The sequence below is a fragment of the Chiloscyllium punctatum genome, chromosome 5 (genome assembly GCF_047496795.1).
Source record: "Chiloscyllium punctatum isolate Juve2018m chromosome 5, sChiPun1.3, whole genome shotgun sequence".
Lineage (NCBI taxonomy): Eukaryota > Metazoa > Chordata > Chondrichthyes > Orectolobiformes > Hemiscylliidae > Chiloscyllium > Chiloscyllium punctatum.
This window is the reverse complement of record NC_092743.1, coordinates 65,996,536-66,015,374: the sequence shown is the minus strand read 5'-3', so window position 1 is coordinate 66,015,374 and position 18,839 is coordinate 65,996,536. Positions and strand designations below refer to the sequence as shown.

Here is an 18,839-nt window from a genome sequence, read left to right as displayed (position 1 = left end):
CTAGGTAACATCACCAGTGAGCCTCCGATGAAGTGCTGGTGTTCTGTCCCGCTTGCTATTTATCTCTCTTGGACTGTTGTGGGTGATATCGTTTCTGGCTCTTTTTCTGAGAGGTTGGTAAATGGATTTCATATTAGTATGTTTGTTAATGGAGTTCCGGTTTGAATGCCAGGCCTCTAGGAATTCCTGTGCATGTCTTTGTTCAGCCTGTCCCAGAACAGATGTATTGTCCCAGTTGAACTGGTGTCCCTCTTCATCTATGTGTATGGATACTAGTGATAATTGGTCGTGTCTTTTGGTGGCTGGTTGGTGCTCATGTATCCTGGTGGCTAGTTTCCTGCTCGTCTGTCCGATGTAATGTTTGTTGCAGTCCTTGCAGGGTGTTTTGTATATGACTTTGGTTCTGCAGGTTGTTAGTACAGGGTCTTTGAAATTCATCAGGAGCTGTTTCAGTGTGGTGGTAGGTTTGTGGGCTACCATGATGCCTAGGGGCCAGAGTAGTCTGGTCGTCATCTCCGCGATGTCTTTAATGAATAGCAGGGTGGCTGGAGTTTCTGGGTGTGTCGTGCCTCCTTGTTTAAGTCTGTTGTGACAGAATCTGTGGCTGTGCTTATCGGATACCTGTTGTTCCTGAATATGTTGTATAACTGTTTTTCCTCGGCTTCTCTTAGTTCCTGGGTGGTGCAGTGTGTTGTGGCTCATTTAAATAATGTCCTGGTGCAGTTCCATTTGTGGGTGTTGGGATGATGCTGGTCTGTAGCTCTCCATTGGCTTTGCATTCTACCATGACATCTAGGAAGGGGACAATGTTGTTGTTCGCTTCCTCTTTGGTGAACTTTATACCGGTAAGGATGGTGTTTATGTGTTTGTGGGTTTCCTGTAATCTGTTGCATTTCGTGATGACAAAGGTGTCATCCACATAGCGGACCCAAAACTTGGGCTGGATCATGACAAGGGCTGTTCATTCTAACCTCTGATTACCTGCTTCTCCCAAGAATCCTGATATTGGTGTCCCATTGATTTGTTTGTAGGTCTTGTTGTTGAAGGTGAAGTGGGTTGTGAGGCACAGGCCTATTAGTTTGAGAATATTGTACTTGCTACTAGGTGTTTGTGTCTTTGGTTCATCTAGCAGAGAGGCCAGTGTTTCTTTGACTAGGATGATGCTCTTTGATGCAGAACGTTCTTCTGCAACCTCGCTCTACAGAAAATAGCAATGTAGAAGGTTGCTGTAGAAAATTGCTATACCTATTTAGCAGAATGTTTGCATTATTCGAACAGTGTCCACAGTTTGTCAATTGTGTTATAGCCAATTCGCTTTCATACCAGAACAACCTGTGTATTACTCTTCAAGCTTCATGCATGCAGGTTTATTCTTTTAACTTTACTAGAATATCTTTAGAACAAAAATGATAAATTTTATTTGGCTTTGTTGCAACACTGGCATTTTTGGGGGTGAGAGCAGGGCCATAATATTGAATGGTCATCTCTCCAATTGGATCACTGCTCACAAAGGAAGAGAAATTTACAAGTTGCTGGATTGGACTGTTGTGTTTCAGGAAATGTTTCATATTGCTGGCAATGCGACATTGAGGAGCTGAAATTAATCAATTCCTGTGCTATTTGATGTTTGTGATTATTATTTAAAATAAATGCCAAATGTATTCAAGGAGTGCAGAGGAAAGTCAAACATTTGCAGTAAGGAATTAATCAGAAATATTAATGAGAACAACTTCACCGCCTAGGTTTTCAAGTATGAAGAAGAGGGATAAAGGGAGCTGACTAGTTTTGATAACGAAGGAATCTCGCTGATTATTTAAGAGATACCTTTAATTATATGGATGTTGATCATTTTAGTCTTTGCTTCACTGGAAAGGTGCTACTTATATCAGAATCACAGAGGTCAACAACACAGAAAAAGGTCCTTTGGCCCTTCAGAGTAAATCTCTAAAAAGTAATGTTTGAACTGGGTATAAATCAAGTTTGATAATTAGGGTATGATATGATGAACTCACATGGTAGTTGTATTAAATGTTACTTTTATTTTTCCAGGAAATGAAAACTGAACAGCTGAAGAAACGTGATGCGCAGGTGACTCTGTACAGATGTTATCGTGTAGGTGATCTACCTGATATTCAGATCAAATTCAGCAGTTTAATTGCTCCTCTGCAGGCTGTAGCTCAGGTTTGTAAACCAAATCTAATAATTTTCCCTTGTATTGATAAGTCAATTTTAGTTAACACCTATTTGCTGATTTTATTTTGACAAATTCATTTTTCTATACCATTACTATTAACTTGCAATGTGTGCAATAATATCTTTATTTGAATATATGGAACACTTCTAACTTTAGTATTTACTCCCGGGGCACACACCACAAAAATCTCTGCAGAAATGCTAGCTGGCTTTTGCCTAAAGCTGTTTCAGTGACCACAGTCAAGATGTTTTATGAAATAAATTTATTATAAAAGTAGTGGCTAATAGTTAGCAAAATGAAACTAGTTGAACAAGGATGTTCAGTTTCTATTTATCTTAGGCATTCGGGTTTATTTGCACTTTTAAAACAAGATCAATCAGATCTAATCCACTGGGCACTTCTATTGTGTTGAGTTTTCATCTGGAGTTGAGAGTGCCGAATGCAGCTGAGATATTGACAGTTCCAAGGACTTTAAGGAGAGTGATTCAGCCCAGGGATTTATACAGCTGAAGAAATTCATCTGGCCCATCATTCCTGTGTCAACTCTTAGCTAAGTACATTTGGAAGAAAATTTCTGAGCAAGGTCATGGCATAGTGGTAATGTGGAGAAAGTGAGGACTGCAGATGCTGGAGATCAGAGTCGAGAGTGTGTTGCTGGAAAAGCACAGTGGGTCAGGCAGCATCCGAGGAGCAGGAGAATCACCGTTTCGGGCAAGAGCCCTTCATCAGCAATGAGGCTTGTGAGCCGAGGGGGTGGAGAGATAAATGAGAGGGAGTGGGGTTGGAGGAAGGTAGCTGAGAGTGCAATAGATAGATAGAAATAGGGCTAATGGTGATAGTCTGGAGAGAAGGGTGGGGCAGATAGGTGGGAAGGAAGCTGGACATGTAGGACAGGGCATTAGGGTGGTGCTGGGTTGGAAGATTGGATCTGGGATAAAGTGGGGGGAGGGGAAATGAGGAAACTGGTGAAATGCACATTGATCCCATGTGGTTAGAGGGTCCCAAGTCGGAAGATGAGGCGTTCTTCCTCCAGGTGTCGCATGATTAGAGTTTAGCGATGGAGGAGGCCCAGGACCTGCATGTCCTTGGCGGAGTGTGAGGGGGAATTGAAGTGTTCAGCCATGGCGCAGTGGGGTTAGTTGGTGCGGGTGTCCCAGATATGTTCTCTGAAGCACTCTGCTAGTGGTAATGTGAATGGACTAATAATCCAGGGGCCCAAGCTAATGTCTTGGGGCCTGGGTTAAAATTTTGCATTGAAAAGTAATCTAATGAAAGCTACCCTAGACCATGAAATCATTACCAATTGCTCTAATAACCCATCTGGTTCACTGATGCCCATTACAGGAGGAAATCTGCTATCCTTGCCTGGTCTGGACCATGCAACTCCAGACGCACAACAATGTCATTTGCATTAACTGCTCTCTGAAATGGCCCAGGAATCTTTCAAGGACTGTTCAAGGCAGTTAAGAATGGGTAGTAAGTGCTGGTCTTGCCAGTGAAGGTGATTCATTAAAGAAAGCAACTAAAAGAAAACAAAAGTAATATGAAAATTTGTAATTGTTTTGCAGAAAGACCACTCGCTTGCTAAACAACTTTTTAGTTCCCTATTTTCTGGAATTCTGGAAGAAGTGAGAAAGTCTAAAACAGCTGCTGAAATGAGTGGCATTGGAAAAGAACTCTTGAAGCATTTTACATTTTTGCTCAATACTACAACTTTGTGTTTTCCACCATTTGTGACCTGTATTCAGGTAAAAAAAATTGCTGCTTAATAGAGTTATAGTTTAGTAGCTTACTAATCACAATTGTGATTCCTAGTTTGGGAGATTTCAACTGCTATCAATCAAATAATTAATCTTTATGGATTCTCCACTGTGAAAAGGTAGAGGAAGCTTACAGTATTTGAAAAAAAATATTATTACGGTAAAATAGGGTTAGAAGCTGCATTTCCAAACTGATTAGCTAGCTGATTGCACTTAACAGCATGCTTTGTTGACATAATTGTCTCTTCATATTATGTATCAGTTTCTCTGATTTAGCATTTCTGTAGTGCTCCTCACTTTAAGTCAGATGCTTCAAAGTGTTCTACGTTGAAGAAGAAAAATCAAGTGGATCAAGAGAGAAGGAAAATGGACAGGCCTAGAACGGATTACCATAGCAATTTTTAAAAATGTGGATTGGAGCAAAGTGGAGAGAGATGATTAAGAAATTTCAGGGATCAAGCATGAGGTGGTTTAATGATCAGCCACCACTGGTTAAGTGAAGGACGGACTATCAGGAATAAGGTAGGGAGTTGGAGGGCTTGAATAGGAATGTTAAGGTCTTAAAGGTTACTTAATGTTAGAGTGGAGAAAAGCTGGGGAAGCTGTAAAAGTGAGGTTGAGACCCCAGAAGTCAGTCAATTGGGGCATATGAGCCTTTAGATTTTGGGAACAATGACACTGATTAGAATGTGGGACTTTACATGGACGTTGCAACATTTTCATTTTCTTTTATTATTGAAGAGGGAAAAATAATAGGAACATGGGTCATTTAACCCCTTCCACTTCTTCCTCCATTTAATAAGACTGTGGTTAGAATAGAGAGAAGTGTAGGTTTCTGAGGAATCGGGTGCTAATGCCAGACACATGGCTGAAATGAAGAGGAAGGGCTGGAAAAGGAAACATTTTGTGAATTAGATGAATCCTGAAGGAACATAGGGTCATTCTAGTTCAATGTCATTTTTCTGTACTAATTCCATATCATTAATCCCCAAAAACCCATGAACTTCAGTCTTGAACATGCTCAATAATTGAGCTTCCACAGTCCTCTCGTGTAAAGAAGTTCAAAGATTAACCATCCTCTGAGTCAAGAAATTCCTCCTGTCCTCCATTTTAAGGGATTACCTCAGGGATTAATTTAGTGAACTTCCATTGCAGTCCCGCTATAGAAAGTATAGCTTACTTTAGATAAGGAGGTCAAAACTACGTAGTATTCTAGGTGTGTCCAATGATGGAAGTATATAACAGCAGCAGGACATCTTTACTTCTGAATTCCAATCCTCTTGAAGTGAAGGCCAACATGCCAATAACCTTTCTAATAGCTTGCTGCAACTGCTCTCTTCTGGCTTTCTTATAAGTAGCTTTGTTTGATTTACTGGAATCCTTCATTCTTTCATTAACCGTGGTTAATTCCCCTTTTTCTTTGGATGTTTGTGCCCTGGAGGAATATATATTGTAGATGTTATAATGTTCCTTTAAATATTAGTCATTGCCTGCCTTTTGTCAAATCTTTTGGTATATTTTCCAATTCAGTCTAGTCAACTTGCTGCCATACCTCATACTTCCCTTCTCTCAGAATTAACACCCTTGTTCAGAATGAAATGTGCAGCATTCAAACTTCATGGAAAATACTATCATATAATGGTCACTTTACACTGAGATTGTTGGTTAACCCTTTCTTATCATGCAACACCAAATCTAAAATAGTCTGATTCCTATTTGGCTCCTAAATATTACTGTTCCAGAAATCCATCTCATATACACTCCAGCAATTTATCCTCTCATGCTGATTTGGTTAACCCAGTCTGTAAGCAAATTGAAGTCGCCCATTTTAACCTTACAACCTTTATTACATGCATCTCTAACTTCCTGATTTATAGCGTGCCAACGTTAGTTTGGTGTTCTATAAAACCACTCTCACCAATGTTTGTTTCCTTTGCAGTTCCTTAGCTCATCCAAATTGATTCGGCATGCAGATCCTTTGATCAATGATCATAACTTATTAATTTATGCTGTATTCCCTTATTCAGTCTGCTAACCTACCTCCTCCTCCTTTTGATGGTTCCCTCCTAAAATAGAATATCCTTGGATAGTCAGTGGCCAGTCTCATTCATACTTGAGCTGCATCCCTGAAATGGCAAATAAATCACATAAATTTGATTTTGATTTGTGTATTCAAATCATCAAAATTCTTTGCATTCAGGCAGAGTGCCTTTAATTCAGCCTTTTTAATATTATTCTCCATTTTGATCCTTTTTGATGCTTGCTTTTATCTGTTTTCTGTTTTTACTTCTCTTTTTCTTTTACTAGTTTTGCTTCTCTTGAATATGAGCTCCCTCTTAGCTTCTTACTCCCTTGCGAATCAAGTTTAAAATCTTCTGAACTGCACCAAAAGTCTCACTGTGAGGATATGAGTCCCAGTGCTGCCAAGATGCAACCATTCCATCTTAGATAGATCCTACCTGTCCAAAAACAAGTTCCATTGCCTTAGAAAACTGGTGTCCTCCCTCCTATGCTAGTTTTCCAGGCATGTGTTCAATTATTCATTCTCCTGTTTCTGTTCACCAGCGCACAGGACTAGGAGTAATCCTCAAGTTATTGCTTTAGAGGTCCAATTTTTTAGTCTTTTTCCTAGCTCCCTGAAATGTGACCTCAGGACCTCAGCTGACCTTTCTACCAAGTATTTGGTATTGACATGGACCATGTTCTCTAACTGGTTGTGAGGTGCAATTGCAGAGAATAAACTTGATGAATGTTCATTTGAGATGGTTCTAGGAAAGTGACTTGGATATGAAGGATCATCAAAGCTAGCTGTGCCAACAATATGATTGCTTTTGGTCTTGAATATTCAAAGCCTCATGAATCATCAGGTTGGAATATACTCAAACTGTTTGGTGTAACTACACCTTAATGTTGTTTTACCAAGAGATTTTTGTCAGTTGTATGTACAGATTTCTTTGATCCTAATCCTAAAATCTGTCCATTGAATCAATCTGATTCTTATATAAACAGCCTCCCCAAATGTGAAACACCAGTTTCATAGGTTTTTTACTTCTGTGTCAGTGATGTACTGGGATAGGTTTTCCCAGGGGTATCAGCATGATTGGAGGTCAGCAGGATTGTTCTACCTTCAGTGACATGGAAGAGTGGATTGGGTCCCACACACAGAATTTGATCTGCCCTGTCAGGAGCTTGTGTTTTAGTTTTATCATGTGGATTTGATGTTGCAATGGTAATTTTTGTATTTTAGTGAACAATGGGGCTACAGTGTGATTATGAGACTTAAATGGGATAAGGAAATTGATGGAAATGCAGAGGATGAGTTAAAGTGAAAATGCTGCAATTAATCAGTAACACTTCATGCAGTATGGTTATATAAAAACAAGTTGTTTGACATGAATGTTGGCAAAGGAATGATTGTGAGATTACTGTAATGTTTAGCAGCATTTAAATGCAGGCACTGTTAAAATATAGAAAATGTAGTAGCTTTTTTAAGGTTGTAAGGAATTTGATAAAATGGATGTGAAATGAATGGGGCAGATGGTGTCAGAGTGGTTAGCACTGTTGCCTCCCAGTGCCAAGGACCTGTGTTCGATCCCAGCCTTGGGTCTGTGTAGAGTTTGCATGTTCTTCACAAGTCTGATATTCCTCTGGTTTCCTCGCACAGTCCAAAGATATGCAGATTTGGTGGATAGAATAGGAGGCTGGGTCTTGTTGGAATGCTCTTTGGATGGTTGGTGCAGACTTGAGGGACTGAATGACCTCTCCACACTGTACAATGATGATTCTGAAGCAATTTCTGGTTTATTTAGCGTAATTAAATTCAATTTTAGTTTATTTTCTGTATCCACTTAAATGGTTAATTAGATGGATAAATTGTACTTGTGCCTGATTTTTGTATTCTAGACGTTAAGTAATTATTTCTATTATTAAAGACTTGCATTTGGAGAAGATTGGGTAACATAGGTTTGGATGGTTTGCATTGTATCAGTATTGTCCTGTTATGTTTTCCTTTGTAAGGATATGAGTTGCAAGCACCCAGATCTGTTGAATCTTGATCCCTCTATTGTAAGCTCAACTGCCTTAGTCAGTTTACAACAACCAATGGGAATTATGCTTCTGGAATTGAGTTTGATGCACCTCAGCCTGCCAGAAGAACCTCCAGCGAAAAGATCACGAGGCCGAACCCAGCTGCCTCCTGACACTGCTCGATGGGTAGAACTGGCTAAGTACGTCTTTATGTAATTCTTAAAACATTGAAGTGACACATATGAAAATATGCTTACTGTTGCTGACGTTACGTTTCGTCCTCCTTCATCCAAAGAAATTGATTTTTGCTGCAGTTCCTTCTGTGACTATCTGACCAAATACTTTCGTGTGAATTGAACTTTTCAGTCTAACTTTGAAGTAATGGTCACCTTGTCGTTAGCTCATTATGGTGCTACTGCCTACTGAACACCAAGGATAATGTAAAGATTTTTTTTTAATTTGGCGAATGTTCATTCCAGAAGCTGAGAGTGCTTGACTTTGATCTTTCTGCAGATTGTACCGATCACTGGGAGATTATGATGTTCTACGTGGGATCTTTAGTGAAAAGATTGGGACAAAGTCCACCACTCAAAAGGCACTGTTGGCAGAAGCAAAAAGTGATTATGCAGAGGCAGTCCAGTTATATGATCAGGTAAAAGTGGTTGTGAGAAAATTGACAGTCTGACAAGTGGTAGGCCCTTAATATTGAAGAGTACTGTTATGACGCAGAGATCGAAAACCTCTATTAATTAAAACCAAGCACCCGGAAAAGCTCACCTTGCCTCATATTCTGTTAAAAGTGTGAGTGAAAGAGAACTCTTCATTTCCACTATTTAAAGAAAAATAACAATTCATTTTCCTAACTGTAATAGTGAACACTAATCAAAACTATTAACAAGCAGAACACTTTTTTGTAACTAATTACTATCTAACTCTATAAAAATGCTGCTCCAACAACCCAATTATTAAATATGGCATTAACTTAATCTCAAGTTCACACAGTCTGCGTCTTCTCTGCTGTCTTCAGTCTTCTGTCTGCCGATCTCCCTAAGTCATCATTTTTCTTTTTGCTGCAAATATTTTTACAGGAAAAGGTACCTTTTTGATAGAGAGAGCTTTCTTATTTCTTTGAGAGCAAGATGTTAGATGGGCAGTTAGCTGTACAGCTGTTGCTCTGCTGTTCAGTGGCAGTTGCTCTGACCGCATTTCAAAATGCACTAGTTTTATATCTCCCAACATCATATCCTCTCATTGGTCGAATGTTGTCAATACAATAAATTCAAACTCAATTGGGTTTTAGTATCCTGGGCATAAATTAAATTAATTGGTTAAATTTGAATTGTTGTCAAAACTGCAACTAAAATTCAGGTATTTATTTAACAACCAATTAGTTGTTTTGGAATTTGGAAAAGCTCGCCTCTTAGCTGTTCTGTTTGACAGCTGTGGCTATACTTTAAATTTATTTTAAAAATTCAGAAAACACTTTCTATCTTAAAGTGAACGTGCACTCTTTCGACTACATAACAATAGGTAAATGGAAACCCAAGAAAGGCAAAGAAAGTCTTCTTGGGTTGCATTGTTACAGTGTGAAAACTGGCTGCCTTTCCTGTTCCAAAGAGAAAGATCAAGAAATGTTCTACTAAACATTCAACCTTAAATGTGTTGTGTTTCTGTTGCAATGAATTTAATATGATTTCTGAAAAATGGGAGCAATTGCAAATTTTTGCATCACAGCAGCAGAATAGTAGATTGTAAGCATTGACCTTTTTATTAGCTTGATCATTGGCAAGGCCTGCATTTATTGCCCACCTCAGTTTGCACTGAAGGGCTGCCGGTAAGCTTACATTAAACTTGTACTCATGGTGCTCTCACATTGCCATTAATCAGCAAGTTCTAATTTGTTATCTACATGAATTATGTTTATTTCCCCTTAGCAGAACCCTTTATTATTGTTGTTCGTCGTCATTTTAACTTATTTTTGATTATGGACCTATCAAAAATATATACAGGACTAGATCTTCAGAAACTGTACTATAATATCTTTAAGCTAAGATGATAAAGTTAATATGAATTTGATTGACAGGCCCTGAATACTGAAGAGTGGGTAGATGGCAACCCTACAGATGCGGAGAAAGACTTTTGGGATATTGCAGCTTTAGAATGTTACAGTCACCTGACTGAATGGAAGTCACTGGAATACTGTTCCACTGTCAATATTAGTGACAAAACCCCTGTGGATTTAGAGGATATATGGACAGATCCTTTCTATATGGTGAGCAAAAGAGCCTCAAGTTTTAGGGATGTCCATTGTTCCAACATTGTCCTTGTGTGCTTATCATTTGCCCAGAGAATAGTGAAATCGATATAAATCTGTTAGCAGACAAAGCTGTATTTAAAAATAGTTTACAAATGAGTTGGTTAATATCGTTGCCTTTCTGTTTTTTTCGTGGTGTGTTTATTTGTGATTACTATGTTACTGAGCGCACACAGACTGATAATTGGAGAGCGGTGAAGCTTTTGATATTGCAATAGAACCAGCATGTCAGTTCTTCAACTTACAGAAATCTATCTCCTGTACTAACGTTTTTAGTTATGTCAACAACTTGGGGCTGTGTTTGCGTGATATTTCATGTATAGTTTATTGTGTAAGCATTTGCATTTAGAATAATTTGTATAACTGTTCTCTCCATACTAGTGAACCAACATTAGTAACTGTAGGGCTAATTGATGAAAGACTTATCCAAGATGAGTGAACTCGATGAATGGAGTAATTGCAATCACCATTATCCCAAATTGGTTATATCACAGCCACTTCATACACTCAAGCTTGCCCTCACATTGAAGCTGAACCAGTTCAACAGCCTTAGGCTGGCCCCCCATGTACCCATTCATTTTTCCAAATCAAAAAGCTATTCACTTTGCTCCCAATTAATTACTGTGATTAACACAGCAGAAATTAGTAAGACGTTTTGGCTCTGATTAATTGGCACTTGTGCCATTCAAGAGTATACTCAAAGGGAATCAGGCAATGTAATTAGCTCCAGAGTAGTTTCAATTTTAAGTTAGAGCTCGGGGACAGGTTGTTTGTCATTTTTTTGCTATCACAATAGTCAACCATCCAGATTTTCTGTACAAACTGCCCTATAACATTTTCTGATATTATGCACCAGGTTGTAGTATATATTTTGAACCACGAGATGGTGCTGACATATTCTGATCAGTCCTTTGCCAACAAAATATCAATCAGTCAGATTGGAAACTCCTGTTATATCAAATTTGTCAGTTGTTTTCACTGGCAGAATAGGAAACCCAATCAAACTACATCCTTGGTAAGTTCAAGTTCCAGATTTTGAAAGTGCCAACATTAACCAGCGTCTTTCACTGTACAAGATCGTGCCATTGCAAGGTGTAAATTAATCAAAAAACTAAAATCTACTCCTCTCAAATTTACTGAGTCATAGCATCTCACAGTATGGAAACAAACCTTTGGTCCAATTTATCTGTGCTGACCAGCCATTCAACTCTGACCTAGTCCCATTTGCCAGCATTTGGTCCATACCTCTCTCAACCCTTCCTATTAATATACCCATGCAGATGCCTTTTAATTGCTCTAATTGTTCCAGGCTCCATCACTTCCTCTGGCTGTTCACTCCATACACTCACTACCCTCTGCGTGTAAAGGTTACCCCTCAGGTCCTTTTTAAATCTTACCCCTCTCACCTTAAGCATATGCCCGCTAGTTTTGTATTCCTCATCTGAGGAAAATGACTTTGTCTATTTACCCTACCCATGCCCCTTATTATTTTATAATCCTCTATGAGGTCACCCCTCAGCCTCTGATGCTCCAAAGAAAAAAGCCCGAGCTTATTCAGCCTCTCCCTGTAGTTCAAACCCTCTAGATGCGGCAACATTCTTGTAAATCTTTTCTGCACCCTCTCGCGTTTAACAACATCTTTGCTATAGAAGGGCTATGAGAGTCGACTGTAATATTCTAAAAGTGGCCTCATCAATACTTTGTACATATTCTTTTATTATTGAAGTGGGAAAATTAATAGGAATGCTGGTCGTTTAGCTCCTTGTACGCAACATTATGCCCAATGAAGGCAAGTGTGCCAAACACCACCTTCATCACGCTGTCTACCTGCAACTATTGTTTCAAGGAACTATGCACCTGCTCCCTTGGGTCTCTTTGTTCGGCAACACTCCTCAGGGCCTATCATTAACTGTATATTTCTTGCCCTCTTGCCGTACCAAAATGCAACACCTCAAATTTATCTACGTTAAACTCCATCTGTCACTCCTCTGCCAATCAGCCCATCTGATCAAGGTCCCATTGTACTCGTGAGATAATTCTTGTCGTGAACAGCGAAGATGATTATTTTGGTGTCTTTGAGACTTACCAACTGTACCTCCTATGTTCACATCCAAATCATTTATATAAATGACTAAAAGAAGTGGGCCCAGGACCTATCCTTGTGGCACACTGCTGGTCACAGGCCTTCAATCCAAAGAGCAGCCCTCCATTGCCACAGTCTGTCTCCTACCTTCAAGCCAGTTTTGAATCCAGTTGGCTAGCTCCCCCTGGATACAATGTGATCGAGCCTTAATAACCAGTCTACCATGCTGAACGTTTGTTGACCACTTTGCTGAAGTCCATATAGTCTATGCCGACCGCTCTGCCTTCATCAATCTTCTTTGTCAGCTCTTCAAAAAAGCTCAATCAAGTTCGGGCAGCACGGTGGCTCAGTGGTTAGCACTGCTGCCTCACAGCGCCAGAGACCCGGGTTCAATTCCCGCCTCAGGCGACTGACTGTGTGGAGTTTGCACGTTCTCCCCGTGTCTGCGTGGGTTTCCTCCGGGTGCTCCGGTTTCCTCCCACAGTCCAAAGATGTGCAGGTCAGGTGAATTGGCCATGCTAAATTGCCCGTAGTGTTAGGTAAGGGGTAGATGTAGATGTAGGGGTATGGGTGGGTTGCGCTTCGGCTGGGCGGTGTGGACTTGTTGGGCCGAAGGGCCTGTTTCCACACTGTAAGTAATCTAATCTAATCGAATCTAATCTAATCAAGTTAGTGAGACACGATTTCCCACACACACAACCATGTTGACTATCCCTATCAGTCCTTGCATGTAAATTCTGTCTCTTAGAATCCCCTCCAACAACTAACTTACCACTGACATAAGGCTTGCCAGTCTATAAATTCCCTGGCTTTTCCTTACAGCCTTCCTTAAATAATGGTGCCAGTCTTCCAGCACTCACTCGTGGCTGCTGATGATATAACTATCTCAGCAACGGCCCCACAATCTCTCCCCAGCTTCCCACAAACATCAGTATGTTCTCATTCATTTTTTATGATCAAAAGTGCAGTTCTAGTCAAAACCAGCCTGCATAATGTCCCCTTGGTGATCTCAAACTTCCATCTAATATAAATCTGTGATGTGCCCCTGCAATTTGACATATCCTGATCTTACTGTCATTACACAATTTCTCTAGTTTGGAATGCTTGGGACCAAGATATTTATCGACTTTGGGTATTTTTGGGATTTCAGGTATTTTATAGATTGTAGAATGAGGTTGGAATTGCTAACTGCAAATGGTACACCAGAAAATAAAATTGATATAAGTAATTACTTGAAGCAAAAGGCTTTATAATGAAGTATGAAATTGTTTTACTTATTCAAATACTGTATCTTCCATGTTTCCACAAATACTAAATTAAAATGAAGTCACGACTCACTTGAGTCTGCTGAATTTCCACACAGCTTTGGGTTTTTTATCCAATCAATAGATTTTCACACTGGAGATATTATACTATGTTATAGGGCTGTTGTGGCGCAGTGGTAGTGTCCCTGCCTTTGAACCATTAGCCCTAAAGTGATGTATTAACATCTCTGAACAGATTGTTTACAAATATTTGTGCAAACCTCAAGTCTTGTGTTCAGTATAGAAGTGGATGATCAAATCAGTTGTCTCTCCCACATTATCTTCATTTATGTTTTGTTTGCTACGTTTGTTAGTGTATCCCTTTTGCTTATCGTCACTGTTTTTTCCAGTACACTCTGCACTGTTTACGTCTGACTGCAATATGCAATAATGAATGAAAGTTCAATTTGTATCAAAGGTTTGCATATTTTTACATGTCATTCAGGTAAAGGCGTATGAGGATGAGCACACTGATGTTCTCCCAAATGCACACTTTGTTTTCTAAAAGCCTGGCTAGTTGCTGACTAGGCTGTTAGAGTGTGTAATGCTGTAGCTTGGGGAGGAATGAACATCTTCTCCATTCTAACTAAAAACCACTTAGTGCCCTCCTGGTGTAATCGAAGGAAAAAGGCATGGGGATAAATAAAAATATTTTTATTTTGACGCAGATATGATTAACAGAGCTGCAAATAATGTAAAACAAAATAAAGAATTGCAGATGCTGAAAATCTGAAACAAAAACAAATTGCTTGAGAAGCATCAGGTCTGGTAGCATCTGTGGAGAGAACTCAGAGTTAATGTTTCAAGACCAGCTGGCCTTCAGAACTTGCAGCGATTTCTGATTTTCTGTGTTAGCTATATGTAATGTGATGGACAAGAATCTGAGAACAAGAAGTTTAATTCCTGTATTTATTCTTAGGAAGCTTATTTGCCACACATGATGCGTAGTAAAGTGAAGTTACTGCAGTTGGGCGAAAATGACCAGTCATTGCTAACGTTCGTTGATAATGCAATGAAGGTGGATCAAAGGAAAACTGTTATTGAAACCCGATACAGCCAGGAATTGAGCCTCCTGTATATCCTTCAGGATGACTTTGATCGTGCCAAATACTATGTCAACAATAGTATCCAAAGTTTCATGCAGGTTAGTACCTGGCATATAGTTAGGAATTGATCGTCTCTCCCTAAGCTAAGCTTTGTTTGTGCATTTGTTCTTTTCATTTATTAGAGAATTTATCTGTAGTTAGTGATTAAAATCAAATTCATAGTTATGTAACTAGCATGTTAGCCATGGGTTCTTCAGATTTTTAGAGTGCAAGAAAGAGATAGGAAAGATTTGCGTTTATAAAGTGCGTTTTAGGACCGCCAGATATCTCAACGCATTTTGTGTTCAGTTTTGCATCCATTTGGTGGTGTAGTCACTGTTGTAATACAAGAATTACTGCAGCCAACTTACACATCACTAGCTCTCAGTTGGCATTAGGAGAATGACCAGGTAACCATCTTGTGATGTTGATTGAGGGATAATTCTCCTGTTCTCCATGAAAATAGTGCCATAGGTATTTTTTGGTCATCCGAGAAAGGAAACAGACCTCACTTTTCATTTGAAAGATGGCAAATTTCAGAAGTGCACTCGTTCACTGCTGCATTGGCAGCCTTGAGTTTTGTGTTTGAGTCCTTGAAAAGGACTTGAATTCACAGTCTCCTGACTCCGATTCAGTGTCAAGAGTGCTACCAACTGAGTTAAGGCTCTCACAATCAAAGGTCCTACTCACCACATACTTGTGTCAGGAGGTATATTTGTATCAGAAGGGGAAGATCAGGTCGTGGTCCATATAGAAACTAATAGCATTGTAGTACAAGAAAAGGTATGAAAAGCTAATAAATGACTTTATCTGAAAGCCAAGGCATTTGTAACAAAATTGTTTAACTAGTGGCACAAATCAAAGACCAGTCTAATGCTCTGGGGCATTCATTTCATACCCATACTCTGAGGCGGCACGGTGGCACAGTGGTTAGCACTGCTGCCTCACTGCGCCAGAGACCCAGGTTCAATTCCCGCCTCAGGTGACTAACTGTGTGGAGTTTGCACATTCTCCCTGTGTCTGTGTGGGTTTCCTCCGGGTGCTCCGATTTCCTCCCACAGTCCAAAAATGTGCAGGTTAGGTGAATTGGCCATGCTAACTTGCCTGTAGTGTTAGGTGAAGGGGTAAATGTAGAGAAATAGGTCTGTGTAGGTTGCACTTCGGCGGGTCATTGTGGACTGGTTGGGCCGAAGGGCCTGTTTCCGCACTAAGTAGTAATCTAATTATCACACCAATTCGTGGAATTTAAATTCAATAAGTAAATATGGAATATAGAACTAATCTCAGTTATAGTAACTATGAAACTACCACATAAAACTAACGTAGATTATCTTACTAACTTATTTGGTTCACTAAAGCCAAAGTATACCTGTGATGGAAATCTGCTGTCCTTACCTCATCTGGCCTACATATCATTGCAAAACCACAGAGCGTGATCAGCTCTAAACTGCCCTTTGAAATGGCCGAGTACATTATTCATCTCAACAATTACTGGCTTTGCCAATGATGCCCACATTCCATGAAATAATAAAAAGTCTGTTGATCATTAGAGAGATATGGTTGCAAGGTGACAAAGGTTGGGCAATATTTCACAGCACATATAATTTTGGAAAGATGATTAGAATGGAAAACATGAGTAGTAGCCCTGATAATAAAGGATGACATGAGAACAGTAAAAAGGAAGGATCTTGACACACAAGATTGAGAAATAGTATCTTATAAATGGTGATTAGGAAGAACTCTGGTGAAAAACAATATTTCGATTGTTTGTTTTAGCTCTCTCTCCCTTCCCCACCCCACTTCTCCCACCATGTATCCCATGACAAAGCATTAAATGAGAACTAATGAGAGCTTGTAGCGAGAGCAAAGTATTAGGTGTGAGGGATTTACATTTTTTTAAACTGGAAGAATCAAATGCACAAGATAACTTCGAAGGTAAGTTTGTAGGATGCTTTTGGAACAGCTTTCAAGAGCAAAACATTGAGGGATCAACTCAGAATAAAGCTACTTTAGATCTTGTATCATGCAATGAGGTCAGGTCAATTAGTAATCTCAAAGTCAAATCTCATTTGGTGGGAGGGAATGATCATAGTACAGTAGAATTCCATATTAAGTTAGAGTGACACCAAGAGTTAAAGCCAATTATATAAGAGATGAGGACTGTATGTTGATTTGATAAATAGTCTAGAGATGTGCTGGTAATAAATAGTGAAAACCTTTAACAAAATATATTAAAATAAAGTTCCATTTCAAAAATACAATTGAAAAAGTTGAGAAAGATCCAGCAATGGCCGATGAGGGAAGTTAAAGATTGTATTAATTAAAGGAAGAGGATAATAATCATTTAAAGAGTGATCGTGAACCTTAGAATTACAAGAGTTTTAGCAAACAGCAAAGTGCTACTGAAAAGTTGATAAAGGAAAAAATAGAAAACTAGCCAAGGAATAAAAAGATAGATAAACTACAATTTGTTTGAAAGAGGCAGAGACGAGAGTTCTTATCATGAGGAATGATGAAATAGAAGTGATATTGAACAAACTTTGTGTGTCTGTCTTTGCAGTAGAAGAATTTGTATTCAGAGATTAACCGAGGAGATAATAGAAATGAGAGACTTGGGTAGCTAATACCAGCAGAGATAAACAAGAGAAATTTAAGGGTGTAACAATCAACAAAGTTTTAAAAGAAATTGCTGTAGATATAGTGGATGTGCTGGTTATGATTTTCCAGACTATTCTAGATTCTAGAGTGGACCTAATAGCTTGATAATCAGAAGATATAATTCAGGTAGAGGGAACGGGAAAATAATAAACAATAAGGTTCTAAGAAAATATGTATGTTTTTGTGTTTCATTTTGATAACAAATGACCATATAAATGTGTTCAATGTTCTTTTTCTAAGAATTACTCCAGCATTGACCCACTGCTCCACAGGAGTCGACTGACCAAATTGCAGTCTCTTCAAACTCTGACAGAGATCCAGGATTTTCTCCATTTCATCACCAAAGGAAGTAAGATCCTGTACTTTGCCAAAATAATAACAGCTATAACAGAAACATGCTGATCCTCCAGCTGAAAGTTCACCACAGAGAGGATGCAATCATTTTAACATTTTTAATAATACGGTACCTAATGGCCAAATGCCTCAAAAGAAGGAATGTCAGCTTAGTTTTAATTGAATGTACTTGCTAAACCCATACAAAATGGTTTGAATCATTTTGAAGTGCATCATCATAATGCTTTGCAATGACATTATGGGTCATCTTGATGGCTGAACTAAAATAATTAACTGAAGTCCTTGCGCCTTACTGAAACCAAGGACTTGTGACCAAGATACCACAAGTATTTATAACTTATTTCATTGCAGGATAAGAAATGCCAAATGCAATATTTCAATCTGAGTCAGAAAACCTTGGAATTTATTTCTACTTGCTTTTCTGATGTCACTGTAGGCAGTCTCAAGGTTTTTCACTTTATATATATTTGCTGTGAAAATGTCTATTGATATTTTCTCAGTAATTAGAAGACATACATCTGACTTTGACAGCACCAGAATTTAAGGTCCTTGTGACATCAATTAATAGTCACTTAATGGCCTTAACTACCACAAAGCCAATATCCAGCTTCCCCCAGAAAGGTAGCTAGTTTCCAGACAGGGAAACCATGGCAATCCACCTGCTAGCTTGGTCAGGGACCTTCAATTGCCCAAATCAGAGGGACAGATGAGAATAAGGATTTGACTTTGAAAGTTATCGTTCTGTACTCGTCTTCAATCCCCTTGACCATTGCCTCCCCCATCACTCACCTTCACGTGACAAGGACGAGAAAGAACTTGGCTTTCTCTGAATAGCTGAGGAGTAGGCCTTGACCAGCAGCTTTCACTCGTGCCAAGGCCCTTGCGATAAAGTGAGGCACTTGTCCTCACTCTATCTGCCTTAGATAGCAGGCAAGTGATAGTGAGGATGATGTGTTTGTTACCATTAAACACATTTGATTTCATACTTCAAGAAAATATGACAAGTTTGTGCCTACAATCCTGAAAGGGCTGCACTTTTCTCCGTAAAGTTTCCGTAAAGA

The 18,839-nt window shown here is 39.2% G+C and overlaps 1 protein-coding gene across 4 annotated transcripts in view; it reads left to right on the top strand.

Moving 5' to 3' along the window:
* Window positions 1-18,839, top strand: part of prkdc (protein kinase, DNA-activated, catalytic subunit) — a 255,219-nt gene that overhangs the window by 175,968 nt on the left and 60,412 nt on the right. For all 4 annotated transcript variants that reach the window (XM_072570496.1, XM_072570494.1, XM_072570493.1 and 1 more), the window contains exons 61-67: window positions 2,050-2,181; window positions 3,763-3,942; window positions 7,972-8,180; window positions 8,494-8,632; window positions 10,064-10,252; window positions 14,601-14,825; window positions 17,665-17,773. In XM_072570496.1, the coding sequence (XP_072426597.1) occupies window positions 2,050-2,181; window positions 3,763-3,942; window positions 7,972-8,180; window positions 8,494-8,632; window positions 10,064-10,252; window positions 14,601-14,825; window positions 17,665-17,773 (1,183 nt within the window). The remainder of the gene's footprint in view (window positions 1-2,049; window positions 2,182-3,762; window positions 3,943-7,971; window positions 8,181-8,493; window positions 8,633-10,063; window positions 10,253-14,600; window positions 14,826-17,664; window positions 17,774-18,839) is intronic.